The following is a 24,390-nucleotide window of genomic DNA, read 5'->3' as shown; positions in this document are numbered from 1 at the left end:
AATATATATTGGTAAAACAGAAAACCTCTGGGGGGCCTAAAATTCTAGTTATGCCACTGGAGATAATCCTGCAATTCTGGGGGGGGGGGTTTGAAGACTACCAGCCCTGATGAGAAATCTGTTTATTGGCTTTAAGGAAATAAAGAGAAGCTGTAGCATCCCTGATAATTAGGGTTGCCACTTTTTCTGGAAAAAAATACAGGCCTACCTATATATTTAGCATTTTCTCTCTTAAAGTGATACTGACACTAAAAAAATTATTTTCAAAATATTAATCTACATTAAAAGTTACGCGGATAAGTTAAGTTTGTCACGGACAGTTCTGATTTTGTAAGTAATTGCTACTTGAAGTTCCTAAACCTGACTGTTTTACCAACCTGACTGTCTCGTCTCAGCCTGTCAGTTAGAGTTTCTAAAGCTAACGGCCTATTGCTGCACAAATATGGCAGCCCCCTCCTAGAGGAACACCGGGGATGAGAAAGGTAATGTAAAAGCATCACGCAAATACTTTTATGGCAATATTATAAATAGCATTTAAAAACAATGTTATGACAAATACAAAAAAAGGTTATTTTCTGGTGTCAGTATCTCTTTTGATCAACCATCATTATTACCGGCCAGGTGGCAACCCTACTGATAATCCTTGGGTTTCCTCTGTCTCACCAAGCCCTCTTGCTTTCAAGTAGAAAACATTTCAGAATGCATTGCAGGTCCCACTCTTAATCAGGACAGGACTGACAAACTGTGAGTTCTGGCAAATGCCAGAGGGGCTGCTGGAAGGTGCCATAGACAGTCACTGTGGAGTGGGCTGGTTGGGCCTCTGTGTACTTCAAATGACAGGGCCTATTATGACTCCCAGTCCACTCCAGACCTGCTCCCAATCACCTTATGTTGGCCCTGGAGTGTCCAGTTTATTGTACGACAGGCAGTTTGTAGAGGATCCGGTCCTGAAAAACAAATATGTAGTATGTTATGGTGCTGCTACACTTACATTGCACGGCAGTTCTGGTACTACACACAGCTCAGAACTGCATTGTACAGGCCGGCACATCCCCCCACTAGGTGTCGCCCTATCAAACACTATGCAAATGAAGCCCTCTTTAACTTTGTTCCTAGCAAAGCTGCGCCGGCAATGTCACGTGCATTGCGGGTGCGTAGCAGAAGCGTGTTAATGGATTGGTCCATTCCCGAGCAATCGGATCTCGCGTTGTTGGCCTGTGGCGTGTGGAGGAACAGAAGAATCGAAAGTGCCGTCTCACCGCCTGCCAGTGTCCTACTCGCTCCAATATGAGTTCTATCGGTACTGGGGTGAGTGTCTGTTATTGGCCGCAGCTCTTTATTTCATTTCAGGCAGGGTGCGAGCTGTTGTGCTTAGGGAAGCGGGATGTTATATGAGCTGTTCCCGGCTAGTGAGGGGCTGACACCTTTGTGCGCTGGGGCCCTATACGCGGGACGGCTGCTTAATACAGGCGCCTGCATGCACATGAAAGGCTCATGGCTGGTTATATTGGGGCTTCAACTATGGCTACGCTGGACTGCCTTGTGTCACACTAACCTGTATATATATATTTATACACACAACATGTATACACTGGCCCTTGGGGTGAAGTAGGGCTGTGCTTAGTAACTTGCTTAGTCACCATGGCAGCAGTATTGGCTTATTGTGCTCAGCATCTGGAGGAAAGTGCTACATACACTGTGTATTTATGTTCAGCTACACTGTATAATATTGTGTGTGAGTGGGGCAAAATGGATTTACCTTGTGTGTGCCTGGGGCTTCTCTTCCTGCTGTAGTACAGAGGTATAGTTGCACCTGGCCTGTATTTCAGCAGCCTGGAAGGTAAAAATGATGCTCAATGTTATTAATAAGGAAAAACACAAGAATAGGAAGGCTGACATTTTTTCCAGAAAAGGTTGCAACTAGTCATAAGCAAATTGTTTTGCGTGTGAATGACACCCATAGACTCTTAAGGGTATAACCACACGGACGATTTCCCCGCCATTGTGCCGGATCCAACGCGCTGCGCCAAAACGCAGGCGTCAAGTCGGCTGCAACGGTTGTGAATGACATGCGGACTTTAGATTGTAAGCTCCACTGCATCAGGGACTGTAACAAAACATTGGTTAAGTTATGAAAAAAAAGTAGGTTATATTTCTTCCTTTTAAGTGCTCTTTGCCTCACATAGCTGATAAATAATAAGAAAAGTACGAAAAGACCAGCCGTGAACAAACAAATATGGGCCAATGCGCTGCTCGTGTATCACCCTGTGATTCGTCTAATGTGCATTTAGACCACCATGGTTATCAGGTTGAAAAGAGATGTATCAGTTTTCCTGATATGCTCAAAATAAAATGTATTTGATGTTTTATACTGATCTGAAGATTTCTTAATACACTAATTATTAAATAAAACATTGTTGATCTTTCCATAAATGTTGTGCAACTACTGTGCAAATCGTTCAATTTCAATAGACCGCATACTTTTTGGGACATTTCAGTCTTCCTTGTATCACAACACACTTGTGTATATTTACTTTGGAGACGAACATTGCTGCCTTTGTTGCCCATAGCAACCAATCTGCTATTCGATTTGAACAGTCGCCTACAAATTAGAACAAAAGCAAAGATCTGACTGGTTGTTATGGCTAACATCACTGGTGATGTTTTTCTCCATTGTTAATAAATACACCCTAAATGTCCATACTAGACCTTGTAAATGGGGCTGCTAATTCATTACAATTGTTAGGATGTGCATAAAGCTGCTTATTGTCCCAGTCTAACTTGGCACTTTAAAGCTGGCCATATATGGCCAGATTTATGCTGTCAATTTGACCCCCTTTAGCCCAAGTTGGAAGCTTCTCTGCCAAAAAACATGTGACCAAAGAGGCAGATATCTGATGGGTGAATTTGAAGATGTCATGTGGTGAGGACCATATAGTTAGTTGCATTTGCATTGATGCAGTCCCAAACTAGAGGATCTTTGTGAATGTCTTTCTTTAGTAAGGAAAAGGGACTTGCTATCTTTTTTGATTGGAGCACTATGAGATCTGGAAGAACTTTGGAACTGTTTATTCCAGGCTTAATAAATACTTTAGGGAATGATATGATTTCAAAATATGTATTTGTGTCTGTGCACACAGATTCCTCTATACAAATCTAGATTTTTGTATGAATTACTGAATAAATGTCTCAAATACTTTGTAGTTTAATGTTTAGAATGCATAGCAGATATAATAAATACAAAGGCACTATGAAAATGACAATTGTTCATGTGAGCAGTGTTCCTGTTTTACATTTTTTTTTTAAAAATGTCTTTCCAGTATGATCTTTCTGCCTCCACATTTTCGCCAGATGGCCGGGTATTTCAAGTTGAGTATGCAGCCAAAGCAGTTGAGAACAGCAGGTAAGAAAATAATTCAGTTCTTATGAAAAAAAAACAGGTAGACTTATAGCTGTTTTCTAGAGCTACAACCAAGCATACGGTATTTTGGAAATTTTTTGGTGTGATTTTTAGAATAATCAATAGATGGCCTGTGCCCAGCATGATCACAATGCTCTGAATTTAGTATGTCTTTTATAGTATGGTGACAAAGAACTCTCCTGAACACCATGACCCTTAGAGCTATGGTTCCGCCTCCTGCTAAGTGTCTACTGAGGGATCGGCACCCTCCAATTCGTAGCAAGTAGAATGGAAACTGGCACAACAAGGTTGTTACAAGCGGGATAGACCCTGCATGTTTATTAAATGCAAGTGATGTAACGTTTGGGGCAAGCCGCTTCATCAGACATCCAAAGAAGTAAGGCAGTGCAATTCTTATAGGGTAACACCAGTGACATCCAATTGAAAGTCCCAATAACACGGAGCACTCGCGGAGCTAAAATCATTCATTTATTAATCATTCATATTAAAATCATGGAGCGCACAAACAATACACGCTTAAAGGACCAGTAACATCAAAATTTTTTTTTCGAAAACAACAAAAAAAAACACCAAGACAAATTAAAATTTCAAAATTGCAAAGCCTTTATTAAGAAATAACTTACTTCTTCTGAAACGGCGATATGGCGACCATCCATAGTGCGGTGCTGGATTTGTCCTCCCTGGCTAGCTCCCATAGGCTACTGACAGCAGGAAGACGGTGCAGGAAAGCAGATGGCTGGATGAAGAGCTGAAGTGCCCGGTGTGTTCCCGGAACATACTTGTTTAGAGCAGCGCGCCTCTGGGGAGATCTTGCAGGGACTCAGCCTCCTACTAACCCAGCCCTGCAGCAGCAGGCGATTCTTAGCGAGAGTGCCCCAGGGTGGCAGGGCACACCCTGGACAAATCCAGCACCGCACTATGGATGGTCGCCATATCGCCGTTTCAGAAGAGGACAGGAAGTGGAGTTTCAGTAAGTTATTTCTTAATAAAGGCTTTGCAATTTTGAAATTTTAATTTGTCTTGGTGTTTTTTTTTCGTTGTCTTCTAACGAATTTTTTTTAAAATTTTTTTGATGTTACTGGTCCTTTAACACCAGTGACATCATCAGAATTAACCTATTCTCTTGATGCAATAAACTTGAAACAAAAAAACAGATACATAAATTTGAAATGAAATGTCCAATGTCCATAATATAAGCTTGATTAAAAATATCCAATGTCCATAATATGTCACATAGTGAGAAAAAAAACACAATACTACAATACAATTGTAACAACGACAAAAAAAACAGTAGCCAAGCAATGTTAGGACTTTGTAGGATAGTATGTTGCAACATAATGTAAACAAATTACATTTAAGACCCTGTCAGTCGAGGAGGGCATTCTGTCCCTGGTTTACTCAAAGTCAATATTGCTCTCTATAAACCAAAAAAAAAATTATTCTGAATAACACATTAAAACCAGTTTTAAAATTTACATAATTTACAAATAGCATGATAGGTTAAACTCCTTATTAAGGCACAAGGAACCTTGGTTTGAAGAGCCCAAATCCAATAGGACTCGCACTGTAATAATACATTTATCTTATCCTGTCCAGCTTTTATTTTAATTTTGTCAAGTATCTGCCATTTTAAGGTGGCCATACATGGGCCGAGTTGAATGCTCATTGGCCGTTTGTGGGGCCCTCTGACGGGCTTCCCTAATCAATGTATGGCAGAGAGTCGGCCAGTTGTCGATCGAGCAGGGGTAAAAATCCTGATCACAGACAGCATCTGTTCGTTGATGCGGCCCCGCAATCCGACCGCCTGTATTGCTTTCATTATGATCAGCCCGATATTGCCCACCTTGAAGGTGGGCATATTGGGGAGAGATCCGCTCATTTGGTGAAGTCGCCAAACGAGCAAATCTCTAGGTGTATGGCCACCTTTACTTGTGATACCCTATGACTGTTCTCAGAAAAGTGCAGAGGCAAAACAGGTAACATAGTAAGTAAGGTTGAAAAAAGACACATGTCCATCGAGTTCAACCTTTTTTATTTTTATTTTTTTTTTATTAACTACCTATCTGCCATTTGATCCAGAGGAAGGCAAAAAAACCCATCTGAAGCCTCTCCAATTTGACTTAGAGGGGGAAAAAATTCCTTCCTGACTCCAAAATGGCAATCGGACTAGTCCCTGGATCAACTTGGACTATGAGCATCTTCCATAACCCTGTATTCCCTTACTTGCTAAACACCATCCAACCCCTTCTTAAAGGGATACTGTCATGGGAAATTTTTTTTTTTCAAAATGAATCAGTTAATAGTGCTGCTCCAGCAGAATTCTGCACTGAAATCCTTTTCTCAAAAGAGCAAACAGATCTTTTTATATTCAATTTTGAAATTTGACATGGGGCTAGACATTTTGTCAATTTCCCAGCTGCCCCTGGTCATGTGACTTGTGCCTGCACTTTAGGAGAGAAATGCTTTCTGGCAGGCTGCTGTTTTTCCTTCTCAATGTAACTGAATGTGTCTCAGTGGGACATGGGTTTTTACTATTAAGTGCTGTTCTTAGATCTACCAGGCAGCTGTTATCTTGTGTTAGGGAGCTGTTATCTGGTTACCTTCCCATTGTTCTTTTGTTTGGCTGCTGGGGGTAAAGGGAGGGGGGGTGATATCACTCTGACTTGCAGTACAGCAGTAAAGAGTGATTGAAGTTTATCAGAGCACAAGTCACATGACTTGGGGCAGCTGGGAAATTGACAATATGTCTAGCCCCATGTCAGATTTCAAAATTGAATATAAAAAAATCTGTTTGCTCTTTTGAGAAATGGATTTCAGTGCAGCATTCTACTGGAGCAGCACTTTTAACTGATTCATTTTGAAAAAAATTTTTTTTCCCATGACAGTATCCCTTTAAAGCTATCTAATGTATCAGCCAGTACAACTGATTCTGGGTGAGAATTCCACATCTTCACAGCTCTCACTGTAAAAAACCCCTTCCGAATATTTAGGTGGAACCTCTTTTCTTCTAATCTGAATGAGTGACTTTGTGTCAGCTGGAAAGACCTACTGGTAAATAAAGCATTAGAGAGATTATTATATGATCCACCTTATATATTTATACATAGTTATCATATCACCCCTTAAGCGCCTCTTCTCCAGCGTGAACATCTCCAATTTGGCCAGTCTTTCCTCATAGCTAAGATTTTCAATACCTTTTACCAGCTTAGTTGCCCTTCTCTGTACCCTCTCTAATACAATAATGTCCTGTTTGAGTGATGGAGACCAAAACTGTACGGCATATTCTAGATGGGGCCTTACAAGTGCTCTATACAGTGGAAGAATGACCCCCTCCTCCCATGACTCTATGCTCCTTTTAATACAACTCAAGTTTGTATGTTTGGTACTAATCTGTTTCTCAGACATAAATTAGGTGTTCTTGTTTTAAAATGAATTCTCTATCTATCTATCTATCTATCTAGGAACAGTGTTGACTAATAAGCGTAGCTTCAGTGGTACAGTTGATTTTGCATTAGACCAATGTCTGTACAACTGTCTAACGCCATCATAGTTAAAACGCTAACCCGCTCTTATAATATAAAATAAATATAGTTTATTCGAAAGGTACAGGGACTGGACACTTGTCAGGTTTGTGTGAACATAGCGGTATTTGATTTTTTTTTTTCCAGTTCCTTATCTGAAACCGAAACAGTCATATCAAATACAATAAAGATGGGATTATTAACATAGAACCCAATAATGGCCTCCCCTTCCTGAGTAGGACACCATATAATACCAACGTGTATATATTAGTGTGTAAATCTTTAGTCATTTTAAAGAAATGTAAGAAACAAAAACAAACAGAAAAATTGGTACATTTATTTCTAAACCAACATGAATCTATCCAGCAGATGAAACACATGTATTCATCTGTAAGAACAGGGATATATTTATTAACAACACAGAGAGATACAGTCTCTCTCTCTCTCTCTCTCAAAAACTTGTGTAAGTTCACCTGTGACCATACCCTAAAGCATTTACGCTGTAATTGTATGTGTAAATAATGTTTTTCCCCCTTTGTGGTCTTGAGCCTGCAGTGCGATATATTCACAAATGGATAGAAACCTGTGTTTTTGGGGATCTGATAATAACTATTAAATGATTTATAATGGCATGTGTATTTTATATTGCCTTTAATGTGCATTTGCCCCCCTCTACCTTTTAGCACTGCAATTAGCATCAGATGTAAAGATGGAGTTGTGTTTGGAGTAGAGAAACTTGTGTTGTCCAAACTATATGAAGAAGGTTCTAACAAGCGCATCTTTAATGTAGATCGTCATGTCGGCATGGTAAGGAGCTGACGTCTGTTTATTAAGAACATTAAACTAAGATTAACCAAAGGAAGGCTAATAATAGTATATGAAATCTTTTCATCTTATTGTTAGTGGCCCTTTAATTGTGTAGGAGAAACAGATGCATTAGTATACAGTATAACGCATCACTCTGCATATATGTTGGTTTTGTAGGCAGTCGCAGGTCTTTTGGCAGATGCACGGTCCTTAGCTGATATTGCACGAGAGGAAGCCTCAAATTTCCGGGCAAACTATGGCTATGACATTCCTTTAAAGGTACTTTTGTTTCCTTATTAATCACTGCTTGTTTTTATTAATGTCATTGTTAACTTTAAAAAGTAATTTGTTTCCCTTTGCCTTCCTCGTCTTGTATTTCAGCATCTTTCAGACAGAGTAGCCATGTATGCGCATGCATACACACTGTACAGTGCTGTCCGACCATTTGGATGCAGGTATGATGAATACTTCATAAAAAATTACATTTTATATTGTAGAGTGAATTATTTGCAGTGTAAACAGTGTATTTTAGGAAAAAAAATACACAATAAAAATCATTAAAGAATCCCTTTAAGCACCCATTTAATTCTAGTCTCTTCAGCTGGCCATACACAGGCCGATTAAAACCGTCCCTCCTGAACAAGTCGCTAAAAATCAGTATTGGGGAGGTTTGAAATTTCTGTTAGACAAGGACCGCATGATGGTTGTTCTTGTCTGATGGGGGTCTTTGTGTGATCAGATTAACCCTAGAATAAGTTCAAGTTTGGCCCAGCACATGGGCAGCCAGATCCCAGATCCACTTTGGCAACCTTACCATACAAGCGATTCTGCCTATAAACGACCAGCTTTACTTGCTACTGTGGGCTGGTAATCCACTTTAAAAAATGCGCTGGCCCAGGGTAGTGCCACACTGACATATTGCTTTCATGAGGTCATTCGCCTTTAAGTACGCCATTAATGTGAATTACAAATAATGTTAAGGGACAGTTGGCTACTGAGAAGCATTTTGCAACACTGATAACTGTAGAAATGTTTTCAGGCTGATAGAAGTCAGTGCTCTGGTTTTTGAAGGAGAAGGAAACCTTGAAAATGAATACGACTAAAAATGCCATGTTTTATATACTGAACTTATTGCACCAGCCAAAAGTTCCAGCTTCTGAATTGCAGCAATGATCCAGGACTTCAAACTTGTCACAGGGGGTCACTATCTTGGAAAGTGTCTTCGACACACACATGCTCAGTGGGCTTCTGAGCAGCTGTTGAGAAGCTAAGCTTAGGGGTCGTCACAAATCATCAAGCAGAAAATGAGGTTGGCCTGTCATACAAGCTGATGCGACAGGGCTGATTATTAAATTCTGATGCTAGTTGCACTGGTTTCTGAGCTGCCATGTAGTAATTATCCATATTAATTACTAATCAGCCTTATACTGTGTCATTTATATTCTATGTGTACTGTATGTTTTGAGTCGGTCTCTTAGCTCAGTAAGTGACAGCAGCACAGAGCATGTGCAGTGAATCAGCAGAAACGAAGATGGGAGACACAGATCTTTACTGCTAAAGGGTTGTGGTTGCCTGGGGCTGGTACAGAAGCACAAAACATAATGTCCAACATTTCTAGCTTATTTCTTTTAGTTTAACTTTCCTTGTCCTTTATTGTACTGCTGCTCTGGAACCTTCATACTTGGCTAGTACAGTATCCGGCTATAAGGAGCTTCTTTTGTTCTGAGCAGGGAGTGTAGAACAAAGGAAAGATCAAATAAAGTATGTTATCCAGTTTTATTCATTTCTGAAATCTTTACATAGTCAAACAAGGTAGTCTTTTGTACAGAAGCACTAGTAATAATAGTTTCCCCAAATAGAGTTTATCAGCTGCCTGAATGCATTCCCCAAAATGTTGTTGCTTTATAATCATTACTAGTAGTAAAGGTGGCCATAGACACACAGATCCGATCGTACGAATCGAGGATTCGTACGATTTTCGGATCGTGTGTGGCATGTCCCGACTTCTTTCGTCCGGCGGAGATCGGTCGTTTGGTCGGTCAGGTTTGATTTTGACCCGACCGATCCCGCCGGAACCCAGGGCACATCGTAATCGGATCGTTCGGCCATGCGGCCGAACAATCAGATTACACCCGATATAGTCATGTTTGTTAATGGCATATCGGGGAAAGATCCGCTCGTTTGGCGATGTTGCCAAACGAGCAGATCTTTGCATCTATGGCCACCTTAAGGGTTTGTTTATCACTCTTGGCTAAAAAAATAGTATTCTTTTCATCAATGTTTTTTCTTTACAGTTTCATGTTGGGATCTTATAATGAAGACGATGGTGCTCAGTTATACATGGTTGATCCGTCAGGCATTTCCTATGTAAGTTATACAAGTATGAAATGTTTTTGTTTGTTCGTCATGGCTAAGAATAGTTTGATTTAAAAACATATGAATGAAGCCAGCAGTGTCACAATGTTTTATACGTAGCACAGACCTCAAATATGAGGCTGGATAGCCATCATAGCAACGTAGCTTTTAGTATAGAATGTCCAGTTCTTAGCAACTTTTTTAGCATTATGTTTTTGAACTATTTGCTGCCGCCTTCTGACTGACAAAATGCAGACAGCATAATGAGATTGGGAAAAGATTCCTTTATAGAAAATGGAATTAAAAAAGTATTTTAAATGACAGCATATCTGAGACATACCTCCAGCCCAGGAGATGAGATAATGCTATGGGTCTTCCTTTTCATCAGTTGGTTCCCTACCAGCAGAGTTTTTAGATACTAGACACCAGGTGGCGCTATTCACAGGCTAAAATCAATTCCAATTCACAAATGTTCTGTAGAAAATGTGTGTGTGTGTAGTTGTGTGATTACAGGTCTATTACTGGGTGAAATTCCATCCATTTACCTAATAACTTATATTTATAGAATTAACCTTGAGTTCTAAAGCAAGTTTGCTTAAAATCATGATTTTAAGTAACATGACATATAGTTATATATTTTACAGCAAAACTGCATGTGCAACAGTGATATATTCTGCTTGATATGTACCGTGTAGGATTATGCAAGATGTTAAATTACAAAAATCTGTTTTTCTTGTCTATTTCAGGGCTACTGGGGTTGTGCAATCGGGAAGGCCAAACAGGCTGCTAAGACAGAAATTGAAAAGCTTCAGGTAGGATTTTGAACTAATGAGATATAGGGTCCTGTTAGATCTAATTGCTATTGTGGGTGTCTGCTATGCTAGATCTTCAGAAGTACTTAACTCTCTAAGCACAACACTATGCACAGTCAGTGTTAGAAGAAAAGTGTGTCAAGTAAATGGCTTCATACTTGTGATTAAGTATTTCTTCTTATTCAAGGGGGAAATCCCCCTCCCCCAAAAAAAGTTAATGTAAAATTGCTCAGAATTCTCTTCTGATCACTTATTTTATTTATCTTTTTTTCTTCCTATAGAATAATTTTTTTTTATTTTTTTTTTTTTTATTCACAATATTTGAGTTGAGCAGGCGTTGTCTCCAGACATTGTATCACCTGCATCAGTGTCATAACCTTTGGCAGCCAGCATAGCAGCTGCAGAGAAATCATGCATTGATGCTATAAAACAGCTAATATCAAGAAAGCACTACAGAAGGAAACATTGCTTTAAGTAGTGAAAGTGCTAAAAAGATAACTAAGCAATTTTACAATAACTTTTTGGGATGGGTTTTGTTTTCCTTTAAGATCTTATTGTATCTACTATAAATACTGCAACTTCAATTATCTAGACTCTTTCCTATATTATATGGATCCAGCAAATAACGCTGCCACCGCTACGCTAATACTAGACGGGGCTGAGAATCGGTCTTCTGAAATACGCAGGCCAAGGATCCTACGTTGGCATTAGTATCCTGTTCTGCCTGCACATGGAAACGCTTTGGCTAAGGATGCACCGAATCCTTTGTGAAAGATTCAGCTGAATACCGAACAGATCCTAATTTGCATATGCAAATTAGTGTCAGGAAAAGAAAGTGGGAACTTTTTTTTTTTTTACTTCCTTGCTTTGTGATAAAGTCATGGGATTTCCCTTCCCACCCCTAAAAAATTAGGATAATTAGTTCGGCCATGCACAAGGATTCGGACGAATCCAAATCCTGCTTAAAAGGGCGAATACCGAACCAAATCATGGATTGGGTGCATCCATAGTGTTGGCTCAGGTGAAGGCAAAGTCTCGTGTTTCTTCACTGAAATCAGCCGCACACCCGGGCTCATTCAATTGTGCAGGAAGCAAAGAATTCTAATGCCGGTGAAGGGGCTGATTCAACATGTGAATTTTCAGCCCCGTTTGGCATTTACCTTATTTCCATGTACAGCCTTAACCTTCTGATGATCCCTTTAACACTTGTAAACCCACTCAATGTGCTAAACAGCAGCTTTGTTTATATAAACTGTAATATTCTTTCTGTAGCAAACACACAACAGTACATGATATTCTACTTACTTTGATACATTTGAATTATTTGTTGTTACTGTTCTTTTAATGCATGTTTCAAGGTCACGTTAAATAGAGAGAGAACTACTGAGCTACTGTATATCACACTGCCAGAACTTTGCTGCACAAATTACTAACTAACAGAAAATCAAATACACAGTCCCACCTATGAGGCTCTGGAACACCAGCCAACAAAGAACTGTAGAGGCCAAAACTCCTTTTCACTTGAATGGGTACTGTGCTGCCTTTGGCAGAGACTTATGCTGGTAGGGGGCTGTACCATGGTAAAAAAAACTCCTGTTTTGCTGATATTTCTGACAGCCCATTGGCACAAGCGACTGCTGTTGACACTGCATTTTTCCGTTCACTAGGAAGTGGAACAGACTTTTTTGTGATCTCTACTCTGCAACTCTTGTGTTACTGCTTTGACCAGTCACTTGTATTTTTATAATGTTATATAATGTTGCACAACATGTATTTGCACGATTTGTTGTCCAGGGATTCATATTTAGCTATAGACTTTCATTTTTTCATACAAAGTGGAGCCGGAGTGGAGGTCCTTGTCTAAGCAAAAACTAAAATCCATAGGATCTAGTGAAACAATGGCATTCCGTGTGTTTATTAGATTAACCTAGCAATCACTTGGCTGTAGCACTTTGTAGACATGGAAGTTTTCTCGTGTTTTCTTTTCTATAGAAAAGCTACCTTAAAGGGACGTTTTACTGCTAATTATTTCTTCTTAGAATGTAATCACTTGTCCCTGACAGAAACATGGTCACAGTTCTTAGAGTGCTTGGTCGGTGCTGTGTAAAGGTGGCCATAACATGGAGATCTGATCGTTTGGCGAGCGTATCTCTCCCCCGATATGCCCACCTTGAGGAGGGAGATAGGATGATCCGATTGTGGGCCCTAGGGCCCAATGATCGGGTCATAAGGAATATGGGTGGTCGGAGTGCGGCATCAACAAACAGATTTGGTCTGAGATCTCATGGGATTTTAACCCCTGTTGGCCAGGTATCGGACAGGCCCCACACACAGGGAAATAAGCTGCTGACTCGGTCTGTCAGCAGCTTTTATCGGCCTGTGTATGGCCACCTTTAGGCTAGTGCCACAATGGGGCTGAAATCGGTCTGCTGTAATACGCTGACTGAAAATCAGCTCCTACGCAGGCAGTAGCTTCCTCTCCTGTTCACATAAGGACCTCTTGTGTCAACTCCAGCGCAAAAACACGGCGGATTTTGGTGAAGAGAAACCAGACTTTGCATTTTCACAACAAAATCACCACCAGAGCGGACACAATGGTTCCTTATGTGAACAGAAGTGGAGATTACTGCACGCATAGGGGCTGATTGTTGGCCTGCATATATCAGCAGACCGATTTTCAGCCACAATGTGGCACTAGCCTTAAAGTTACACTAAAAAATGAATTTCTGCATATGAATGTACATTAAATGTTACCTATAGGTCATGTTGATCATTTTTTGCTGAGAGGTTTGTTTTTGTATATAATTGTTAGTTGAAGTTCCTAAGCCTGACTCTCTGACACTCTGACTTTGCCAACCTGACTGTCCCATCTCAGCCTGTTAGTTACAGTTTCTAATGCTAACGGACTCCTGCTGCACAAATATGGCAGCCCCCTCATACAGGAACATGGGGGATCAGACAGGTGATGTAAAAACATCATGCAAATACTTTATGGCAAAGTTAGAAGTAGCTTGCAAAGCCAATATTATAATAGATGTAAAAAAAAGTTTAATTTCAGGTGTCAGTATCTCTTTAAGATGGCCATGTATGGGCCTGTAAAAGCTGTGACTCTGTTTCTCCAGGCAGGCAATGTAAAAACTTCCTAGAAAGGCTTCTATTGCTAATCTACAATGATTAGTCACTTTGGGTCAGCCCACCCCTGCATCACACTGTGCAATATAGTTCTTTTTTGTAAGAGAATTATCAGGAGACCTGTGGCAACTGATAAGGGTGGTTGAGGCAGAGACAATGGAGTTGGAAGTGCTGGGCAGCATATAGAATTAACATTAAAAAACAGCTATTTGCATGGAGCGTGTATATTAATTCTCATGCTGCAAGAAAAGTGCATGTATGGCCTAGATGCCAATCTTCCTGTAACAGAGACCGTGAATCATGAACAATACATAAACATATTGCCACTTTATAAAAAAAGAATATTCATTAGTATTTAGGACCCTGACCAATTCTTTTACTACATGTCACATTTATGTTGTGTAAACCCAGGTTATTGTCCCAAAAGCTGCAAGTGCTTTTTTTCATGTATACACATATGTTTGTACTTAACAGATGAAAGAATTGACCTGCCGTGATGTAGTCAAAGAGGTAGCAAAAATGTAAGTATAAGACTCCCAAGTTTGACATGTAGTATTGCCTCAGGCACAAGTTTTTCTTGGCCTGGCTCTGCCAACCAACAATTTCCAGCATCTATTTGGACAAGTAGCTGTTATAGTTGCAACAGGAAGATCAATTTCATACTTACTTTACTGAGATATTGGGCACTTTGGACATTAATGGGATACTGTCATGGGAAAAAATTTTTTTCAAAATGAATCAGTTAATAGTGCTGCTCCAGCAGAATTCTGCACTGAAATCCATTTCTCAATAGAGCAAACAGATTTTTTTTTTTATATTCAATTTTGAAATCTGACATGGGGCTAGACATATTGTCAATTTCCCAGCTGCCCCAAGTCATGTGACTTGTGCTCTGATAAACTTCAATCACTCTTTACTGCTGTACTGCAAGTTGGAGTGATATCACCCCCTCCCCTTTTCCCCCCAGCAGCCAAACAAAAGAACAATGGGAAGGTAACCAGATAACAGCTCCCTAAGGCTAGGGGCATACGGCGCGATTTCGCCGCGATTCTGCGCTGGGCGAGTTGTCGCTGCGTTTTTTAAGCCGAAATAGCTTTGCTAACTTTGGCACTGGCGTCAATGCAAATCGCGGCGAAATCGCTGCGCTAATTCACACGCAGCGATTCTTTTTCTGTCGCCCGGAAACGCCCAGCGAGGCAACTTCGGACGACAGTAGAAAAAGAATCGCCGCGTGTGAATTAGCGCAGCGATTTCGCCGCGATTTGCATTGACGCCAGCGCCAAAGTTAGCAAAGCTATTTCGGCTTAAAAACGCAGCGACAACTCGCTTAGCGCAGAATCGCGGCGAAATCGCGCCGTGTGCCCCTACCCTAACACAAGATAACAGCTGCCTGGTAGATCTAAGAATAACACTCAATAGTAAAAACCCATGTCCCACTGAGACACATTCAGTTACATTGAGAAGGAAAAACAGCAGCCTGCCAGAAAGCATTTCTCTCCTAAAGTGCAGGCACAAGTCACATGACCAGGGGCAGCTGGGAAATTGACAAAATGTCTAGCCCCATGTCAGATTTCAAAATTGAATATAAAAAAATCTGTTCTTTTGAGAAATGGATTTCAGTGCAGAAGTCTGCTGGAGTAGCACTATTAACTGATGCATTTCGAAAAAAACATGTTTTCCGATGACGGGATCCCTTTAATGGACTTTTGGATATTGATGGGCACATTTTTAAAGGACTAGTAGAAATTGCAGAAGTACCAAGAGCTGCATTTAGAGCCCCACACATAAAGTACAACGTTGCCTATAACTTACAGCACTGCAGTCTCTGCTCTGGAAAGATTTAAAATCCTGCGAGGAGCAAAGTACCCCACTTATATCAACTACAACTGGTCAGTTAGAAACTATCTTTCTATACACTGCAATTGCAGAAATTGGTTATTAACTGCACCCCAATACCAATGACCTCACCTTGGTGACTGACTGCCATATTTGACTTATGGTTTAAATAAATTACTAAAGTGCAGTGCAATATTAGAAAATTAATAAATTCACGTAAATTCTAATCAAAAAGGGTTCCTTGAGTGATTATTAAAAAGCAATCAATTGATTTCTATATAAAGTGCAGTCACTAATTCATTGAGAGTTAATCAAATTACATCATTGGGGTCTGTTCATATAAAGTGCAGTGCAAATAAATTGCAGTAAATTATCTTCTCAATTAATTGACATTTATAAATAGGATTCATTTTGTGACCAGTAAAAAAAATTTAAATCCAGCACAACTCTGAGAAGCACTGTACTATATGCCTCTTCTATATATACAGCACCGCTGAGTGTGGGTAATGCTGTGTAGAGGCACAACTTTTTCTTTGACTTTCCTATATTACAAAAACATATTGTTGCGATATATATAATCAGTACAGGGACAGTTATTTTTCATTCTGCTGTTGAATTGTTAGATTTCTGAGGATAATCTGTCTCGTTTTCACAGAATCTACATTGTCCATGATGAAGTGAAAGATAAGTCATTTGAACTGGAACTAAGCTGGGTTGGCAAAAGTAAGATATACTTACTCCCTTGTGTGATTCTTCACAGCATTTATGTTATGCATGAAGTGGGAGTGAGCAGTAGATATAGTTTTCTTAGCATATATATTTGATGTACAGTTCAAATGTTTTTCACTGCTCAGCCATGTGTGTTAATTGGGGCAGCGAGGTGATGATGCAAAGGTTACCACTGCTGCTTTTAGGTTTGATTGCACGACATTTTCTGCAAGGAATTTGCATGTTCTCCTTGTGTCTGCATGGGGTTCCTCCCACACTCCAAACACATACAAGCAGCTTCATTGGCTTCTGATAAAAGTTCCCATAGCATGTGTGAATGTTATAGGGACCTTCGTACTCTCCACTGGGGCAGGGATTGATGTAAATGATGTATCATCTCTGTAAAGCACTGCAAAAATGTTCAGAATTCAGAAATGATGTACAGGTATGGGACCTGCTATCTAGAATGCTAGGGACCTGGGATTTTCCAGATAATGGATTTTTCCATATTTTGGATTGTCATACCTTAAGGGCTCTTACACACTGGAGTTTTGTGCTGCTCTCCCCTGCGTTCAACTTCAGTGGAGTGCAGGAGTAAACGCACGCCATTACTGTCAAGGGGGCTGTACTCACACAGACGCATGTAAGCACCGAACGCAGGTTGAGATGCAGCACCTCGCATTTTACCTGCGTTTGGCGATTACATGCGTCTGTGTGAGTACAGCCCCCTTGACAGTAATGGCGTGCGTTTACTCCTGCGATCCCCCTGTGGCTGAACACATGAAACGGGAACGCAGCTCAAAACGCTTGTGTATAAGAGTCCTAGGTCTACTAGAAAATCATGTAAACATTAAATAAATCCAATTAACTGGTATTGTTTCAAATTGTATGTTGGTTTTGATAAAGTACAAGGTACTGTTTTATTATTAGAGAGAAAAGGAAAATAGTTTAAAGCGAATAGTTAAGCAAAGAAAAAGGGAGTACAGAAAAATGGAGTTAAAGGGGATCTATCGCAAAAATTTAATTCTCTGAATGGATAGTTGAGGTGAAAATATTAAAATCTTCAAATATATTTCTTTAGCAGAAATGCTTAGTTTTTTTGTAAAATGATAAATGATGACATGCAATGAGGGTGCTTTCTCTGAGAGACTGTTCAAGCTACTGCTGAATGGGAGTGGCTTCTCACTAGCTATGATGTCACCTAACAAATCCCACCCTCCTCCATGTTGTATAACATCCTCACACCAACTGTTACTGTGGAAGCTCCTTGTGAGGAAAGTAAGGCTGTCAGTTTCAGGTCTGCACATTCTCTCAGTCAAGTACAGCTGAGTGATTGGTAAATAATGTACTGATGTCTAATATTTGAGGGAGTTTTTTTTGTTCAGTTTGGCTTCAGATATTGTAATCCTATTTTGGGATCTTTTCTTCACAAAATATATTTAGCTTTTTGGGTACCCCCAGAGGGTGTGTGGTGTAAAACTGAAGTCTTTATACCTTATTTACAATTATCAAGCTTTTGTTTGCTGTTGCTGACTGAAATTGCTTTGGTATGTGGGGATTATTTCATACCTACATTGCACAAAAAATCAATACCATCAATGTTCAATGGTAGTCCCATTGATCTATTCAGGTAGGTGTTCGCAGAAACTAAAAAAAGTGTGAAGGTGTGATGCAGTCATTATGTTACCATTGTGTCCAGATCTCACTTTCACACCTCTGTAAATTTCAGCCAACACCTACCTGAATAGCTCAATGGAACCATTGTGATTGGATATTGGTGACTGTCTTTTTAGGGCTATTCCACACGGGGAGATAGCGACGCGTTTGCGGTCGCGGCGACAAAGCGCCGCGACCGGCGCAGGCGACAGTTTTGTATGGGCGCCTATGTAAAAACGCCTGTGCTAACCACACGAGGCGATGCGCTTTTCAACAGTCGCCTGAAAATGCCTCGCCAGGCTTTTTCAGGCGACTGTTGAAAAGCGCATCGCCTCATGTGGTTAGCACAGGCGTTTTTACATAGGCGCCCATACAAAACTGTCGCCTGCGCCGGTCGCGGCGACTGTCGCGGCGCTTTGTCGCCGCGACCGCAAACGCGTCGCTATCTCCCCGTGTGGACTAGCCCTTAAAGAGGTTCTTCACCTTCCCAACACTTTTTTCAGTTGAGTTATTTTTAGATTGTTCACCATAAACAAATACTTTTTTAATTGCTTTCCATCTTTTACTTTTTACTGTTTTCCCAGAATTGAAGATTAAAGTTTAATGTTCATGTCTCTGGGGTTTTCAGTCTGGCAGCTCAGTGATCCAGGAGCATTCTGAGCTGTTACAATTTGCAACAATTAGTTGATACAATTAGTTTAAAGATTTCTTAGCACTATATGAGGAATATTAGCAACTATTGTATCAATTCACCTTCCTCTGGATCAGCTGCTAGCAGATCAGTGCAGCTACTTTCACTTACACACAAATGTGTTTGTTGATGGTTGAATGCAAGTTTATTTCTCAACCTCATCTACTGTTATATTGTGTTAATTTGAAACTGCAGTAAAAAGGCAGCGACTGTTTTTTTGCAGCTGGTGAATTTGTGTTCAGACACGTGAATTACAACTTTTGACAATGCTTATAATATGGGACTGAATCATCTGTTTCCCTGCCTGTTGAAAATTACAGGTGAAGAAACTGATGATGTAACATTAGACTTAGCCTACCCAAACTGAAAAATCACCCTCCACCTATGGGGCTGGGAGAATGGAGCAGGAAAGCAAGGAGAATCGGGCAGATAAGCAGTACGAGTTCTGAGATAAATTTGCAGAAGAGCAGGGAAAGTGTAGTAAGAATAGGGCAAGAGAGCAGTAAGAATTGGGCATGAGGGCAGAAACAACTGGGAAGATTGTCAGTGAGAATTTGGCAGGAGAGTAGGGAGAGAGTTGAGAATTGGGCTGGTGTATGAGGAAAAATAGTCAGAAGCGCTGTTAGAATTGGGCAGGTGGGCAGTGTGATTTGGGCAAGAGAGCAGGGAGAGTGATGAGAACTGGGCAGGAGCATGGGGCGATATGAGCAGGAGTGTAGGGGGAAATGAGTTATGACATGCCAATGTATTTTTAAGAAAACCAATTCTTTCCAAAGGTTCTAATGACATTTTCATTATAATTTATTCTGACCCTTCAACATAAAGTGACAAATTATCAGTCTTCTACATGAAAAAAGTTGCACAGTACTGATCTGAATTATAAAATCGTTTGAACTGAGCCTTCACTTTGTGTGCTAATATGCATTCATAGATCACTGTGTATTAAAATGAAAGATGGTTTATGCTATATTTATAATGTTAAAAGAAACTGAATGGACAGAATTATAAAAATTAAAGTAGCTAGACACTCACTTTTAGGAGAATAAAGTGTATACAGAAGATACCTTTATTTATTTGTCTGCTGTTAGACTACAACTCCCAGGAAGCCCTATTGTAAATTATAGTTCATCAACAGCTGAAGGCTTATTACTAGCTAAATTAAAACACCAAGAAGGTAAAAGCCATAAATAAAAAAGCTGTTGCAAATATCATTCAGTTTCTTAAAAAAATTGGCTAAACTAGAAATGATTATATAGCATGTGGCACTGGCAGCATTGTCTGTGGAAGAATCAGAATCAGCCTTGTAACAGGTGTTTAGCATTTTATGTAATCCAGGCATGGGCATGGAGGCGAGGGTGTGAAGAGATGGCAAAGGGCCCACAGTCCCCTTGTCCTGTGTGTAATGGGCCCTTTCCCGGTGCAGATAAGGCAAAGATTTAGCCAGGCACTTGGAGTCCCCTAAAACCAAGGGTGATATTTAAAATGGTTTCCAACCTGGTTCCTTTTGCCAAGGTACAGATGAACAGATATTGAACAGAGCAAAGTCACCTGGTACCTTACAGACTCAGCTTTGCACACCACATGTAGTGTTAGTACAATAATACAACCCCCCCTCTAATTTCTGAACAATTATCTGGACAGCTGGGCAGTTTGATAGAAAAGCAGCCAAACAACAGGACTCCAGAGAACAATCCATTACAGGTTAGGCAGGAAACATCCCACAGCTTCTGTGCAATAGCGATTCCCTCAATCACACAACTCAGGAGGGAGGAAAAGTTTAAGCACAGGGAGGTAATGTTTGATGTCGCATCCTCCAAGACTCCGGGTAAGGAGAGGAATGCTGCGCTACCGAGCGCTAACTTAAGAAGCGAAATGCGGTGCTGCCGGTGCCCTGCGCGCCTCAGAGATGCTGTGCAGAAGTCTGCATGTGTTAGGGATCTGCTTTCTGCAGGCTGCGCTGTGCATTCCAATCAGCAGCTCTAACACTATTTGTACGCTCCTCAAAAGAGCCACAAGCGATGTACTGGGCACATAGTACAAAGCCCCATATGGCAGTGTGAATAGTAGTATGGGGATTACCCTGATTTAATCACTGCCTCTGCTGAGTGCACCGGGCAGCACTTATTACACACAGCCTAGCACAATATACAACTAACTGCTCAACTACACCTGTCTGCTCCCCTATCCGCAGGCCTTCTCACCCCCTGCAGCACATTTGTGTGCCAGCGCCTGTCTCCCAGTGACCAGCTACACTAGGAGTCAAGCGCACACAGCAGGGTAAGCACAGCTAAAGGGGCCCGCCACACACAGGCCAATGTGTGAGAGAGGGGCCACGAAAGGTTGCCTGTGTCTGGGCTGCCTCTTGCTTGTGCTCTCCCTAGGTCGGGCTTGGAATGAATGGAATGCGCCTTCCCCTTACTCCGCTGCCGGTGCCCTGCGCGCCTCAGAGCTGTTGTACAGAAGTTTGCATATGTTAGGGATCAGCTTTCCCTTCACTCCGCTGTGTGCGCTCTGGACAGCGCAACCTTCAGAAAGCAGATCCCTAACACATGCAGACTTCTGTACAACAGCTCTGAGGCGCGCAGGGCACCGGCAGCGGAGTAAGGGGAAGGCGCATTCCATTCATTCCAAGCCCGACCTAGGGAGAGCATAAGCAAGAGGTTTTCTGCAGGCTGCGCTGTCCAGTAAGGGGAAGGCGCATTCCAATCTGTCCAAGCCTGTCCCAGGATGAACACAAGTAAGAGGCTTTCTGCAGGCTGCGCTGTCCAGAGCGCACACAGCAGAGTGAAGGGAAAGCAGATCCCTAACACATGAAGACTTCTGTACAACAGCTCTGGGGCGCGCAGGGCACCGGCAGCACCGCATTTCGCTTCTTAAGTTAGCGCTCGGTAGCGCAGCATTCCTCTCCTTACCCGGAGTCTTGGAGGATGCGAAGTCAAACATTACATCCCCATACTAGTACATACATACTACTGCTGACTTGGCGCTGCAAACAAGTTTCATGCTCCGGGTCCAGGTGTGCAACAGGCAGCACAGGGAGGTGCGGTAGTGTGACCTGATCTCCGTTTGTGTTCATATACCCCACTGATCACAACACCCCACTCGTGGCTTCTAGGTGCCCCAATGATTGCATCTGGCCCAAGACCGACATACAGGGTAACCCATATTCTATTATAATGTGCTGCGCAGTACAAATGTTCAGAAAAAAACCGTTACAGATGAAACACCTGTGGATAGCCTAGCAACCAATAAAAAGCAAGCTTTCACCTGTCACTCAAAACACGACCCGACCTAGAGCACAGTAGTCTGACGAGTCAGAGAGAGAACACAGAGAGTCAGTCATAAGAAAAACAAACTATAACTAATAAAGAAAACAAATCTCATAATCAAACATATTTACAAAATTGACTATTTTCATGAGCTCTACCTGATATTAAAATTTTATTTTCGCGATAGATCCCCTTTAAGGAAGGACAGGAAAAAATAGTTGTGTAACATGGAAAGTGTGTGATGTTGGTACTTCATATTGGCACCCTCATTTATATTAGAGATGCACCAAATTCACTATTTTGGATTCGGCCGAACCCCAAATCCTTTGAGAAAGATATACCCAACCAAATTCCAATTGGCATATTCAAATTAGGGACTGGAAGGGGAAAACATTTTTTACTTCCTTGTTTTGTGACAGAAAGTCAAGCAATTTCCCTCCCCGCCCCTCAGCATATGCAAATTAGGTTTCAGATTTGTTTTGGCCTGACAGAAGGATTCGGCTGCATCCGAATTTTGCTGAAAAAGTCTGAATCCTGGATTCAATGCATCCCTAATTTCTATGATTTATGGCATTTAAAAGCAGGCGGAGTGCAGAAACCATTAACTGCATGTATGAGAGTGCAATAATGTTTAATATTGTGCTACAGAGCTTGTATTTGAGATTGTTTGACTTCAATTCCCTCCATATTAATGTGAAATTGACATTTTTTTTTTATTTGCTTACAACCAGTAACCAACGGAAAACATGAAATTGTCCCAAAAGATATTCGGGAAGAAGCAGAGAAATATGCAAAGGTAAATTTCATGCAAACTGTTGGTTTTATATAAAGTTCATTTGGAAATCTTTTAGTTCTTACATACTATACATCTTTCTTATTATAGGAATCTTTAGAAGAGGAGGATGATTCTGATGATGACAATATGTAACATCCCGTGGTATCTCTGGCTATATACTAAGAATACTGTTTTTTTTATGTATAAATATATGTATATGGAAAGGAACCTGCAAACCCCAATGTGTGACAAATTGGCAGTAAAAATAGTTCTTTTCAATCTTTGTGTGATGTATAAACGTATGTTTTGCTGCTGATGTAGGTGGACTTACACCTGTCATTATTCCAGTTAATGGAGTCAGGAGTGCTGCAGATCCTTCCACTCTGTTACTGTCAACTGAACTGAATTTGAAACCCTCACTGGAATATTTAAACTTGAGCAACATGTAGTGTAAACATTCTGTTTTCCTTACTTTCAAGGTCACACTACATTAAAGGGGCAGTACACTCCTTGTTCAGCATGAGTACAATGAATAGGGCTTATCCTACATACTTTTTGCCTCTTGTTTTAATCACAAACAATCTGTGGGCAAACTAACGTAAGCTGATCTGTGTTTGGTCATAGAGAGGTAGATGGTTAGATTCCCATCGCACAGAGAATCCTCCTGCATAATGGAATTCTGCTAATTTGAGCTTTGGGAATCATTTAGTGATGATGTCAGTTTCCCTGTTTGCCCAAGAAATAACTTTTTTTTTTAAATATTTTAATCACTAAAACGGTGTACAGTATTCATTGCACTCATGTTGAACAAAAGATGGTATATGTGCCACGTTGAGGGCTCCAGTTCAGCCATAACACTAAAGATCTAGCCAAAAGTACAGTAGCTCATAACAGTAATGATCCATGCCTCTGAAGTTGTGAGTATTCTCCTCCTACTCTTTATTTTCCTGGCCAGCCCAAAGGACCGGTTATTTGTTATCATATGGTGTCATAGAAAGATGATTATAGAGCAAGAAATGACATTACCAAGCTGTCATAGTTCAGTAGTGATGGGGACATAATCTGGAGGCTGGGTTAGCACTACTGTTGGCTTCTGTACCGCTGGGCTGGTACCACATTTGCAGCATTTTAGCCTGATTGCACTTCATACTCCTTTCTGACAGAGGAGAAGCAAATCAGAGCAGTAGATTAACCATTTGAAACGGATTCACTTGGATCAATTAACCTTGAAAATAGCAATCAGCTGGAAGAGCTCACTGGGCCAACCCATTGCAATTAGGAGGCAGTATGTACTGCTCAGCTGATTAAATGGACAGTAACGCCAAAAAAATTAGTGTTTAAGGGCTCTTACACACGGCCGTTCCGACCTGCGCTCCCCTGCGTTCCGTTTGTTGGTGTTCAGCCGCA

General features: G+C 40.9%; 1 protein-coding gene across 1 annotated transcript; it reads left to right on the top strand.

Annotated features, from left to right (window-relative positions):
- The first annotated feature begins 1,223 nt into the window (after positions 1-1,223).
- On the top strand, positions 1,224-23,262 carry psma3.L (proteasome subunit alpha 3 L homeolog). Its single transcript, NM_001086774.1, is given in 11 exon segments — positions 1,224-1,308; positions 3,321-3,403; positions 7,626-7,749; positions 7,927-8,028; positions 8,131-8,204; positions 10,044-10,116; positions 10,851-10,916; positions 14,523-14,569; positions 16,540-16,607; positions 22,940-23,004; positions 23,092-23,262. Coding segments are annotated over 11 exon segments (768 nt in total). The 5' UTR covers positions 1,224-1,287; the 3' UTR covers positions 23,137-23,262.
- Positions 23,263-24,390: the final 1,128 nt, after the last annotated feature.

Source organism: Xenopus laevis, chromosome 8L (assembly GCF_017654675.1).
Source record: "Xenopus laevis strain J_2021 chromosome 8L, Xenopus_laevis_v10.1, whole genome shotgun sequence".
In the NCBI taxonomy this organism is placed as follows: Eukaryota; Metazoa; Chordata; class Amphibia; order Anura; family Pipidae; genus Xenopus; species Xenopus laevis.
This window is presented reverse-complemented; position numbering and strand designations above follow the sequence as displayed.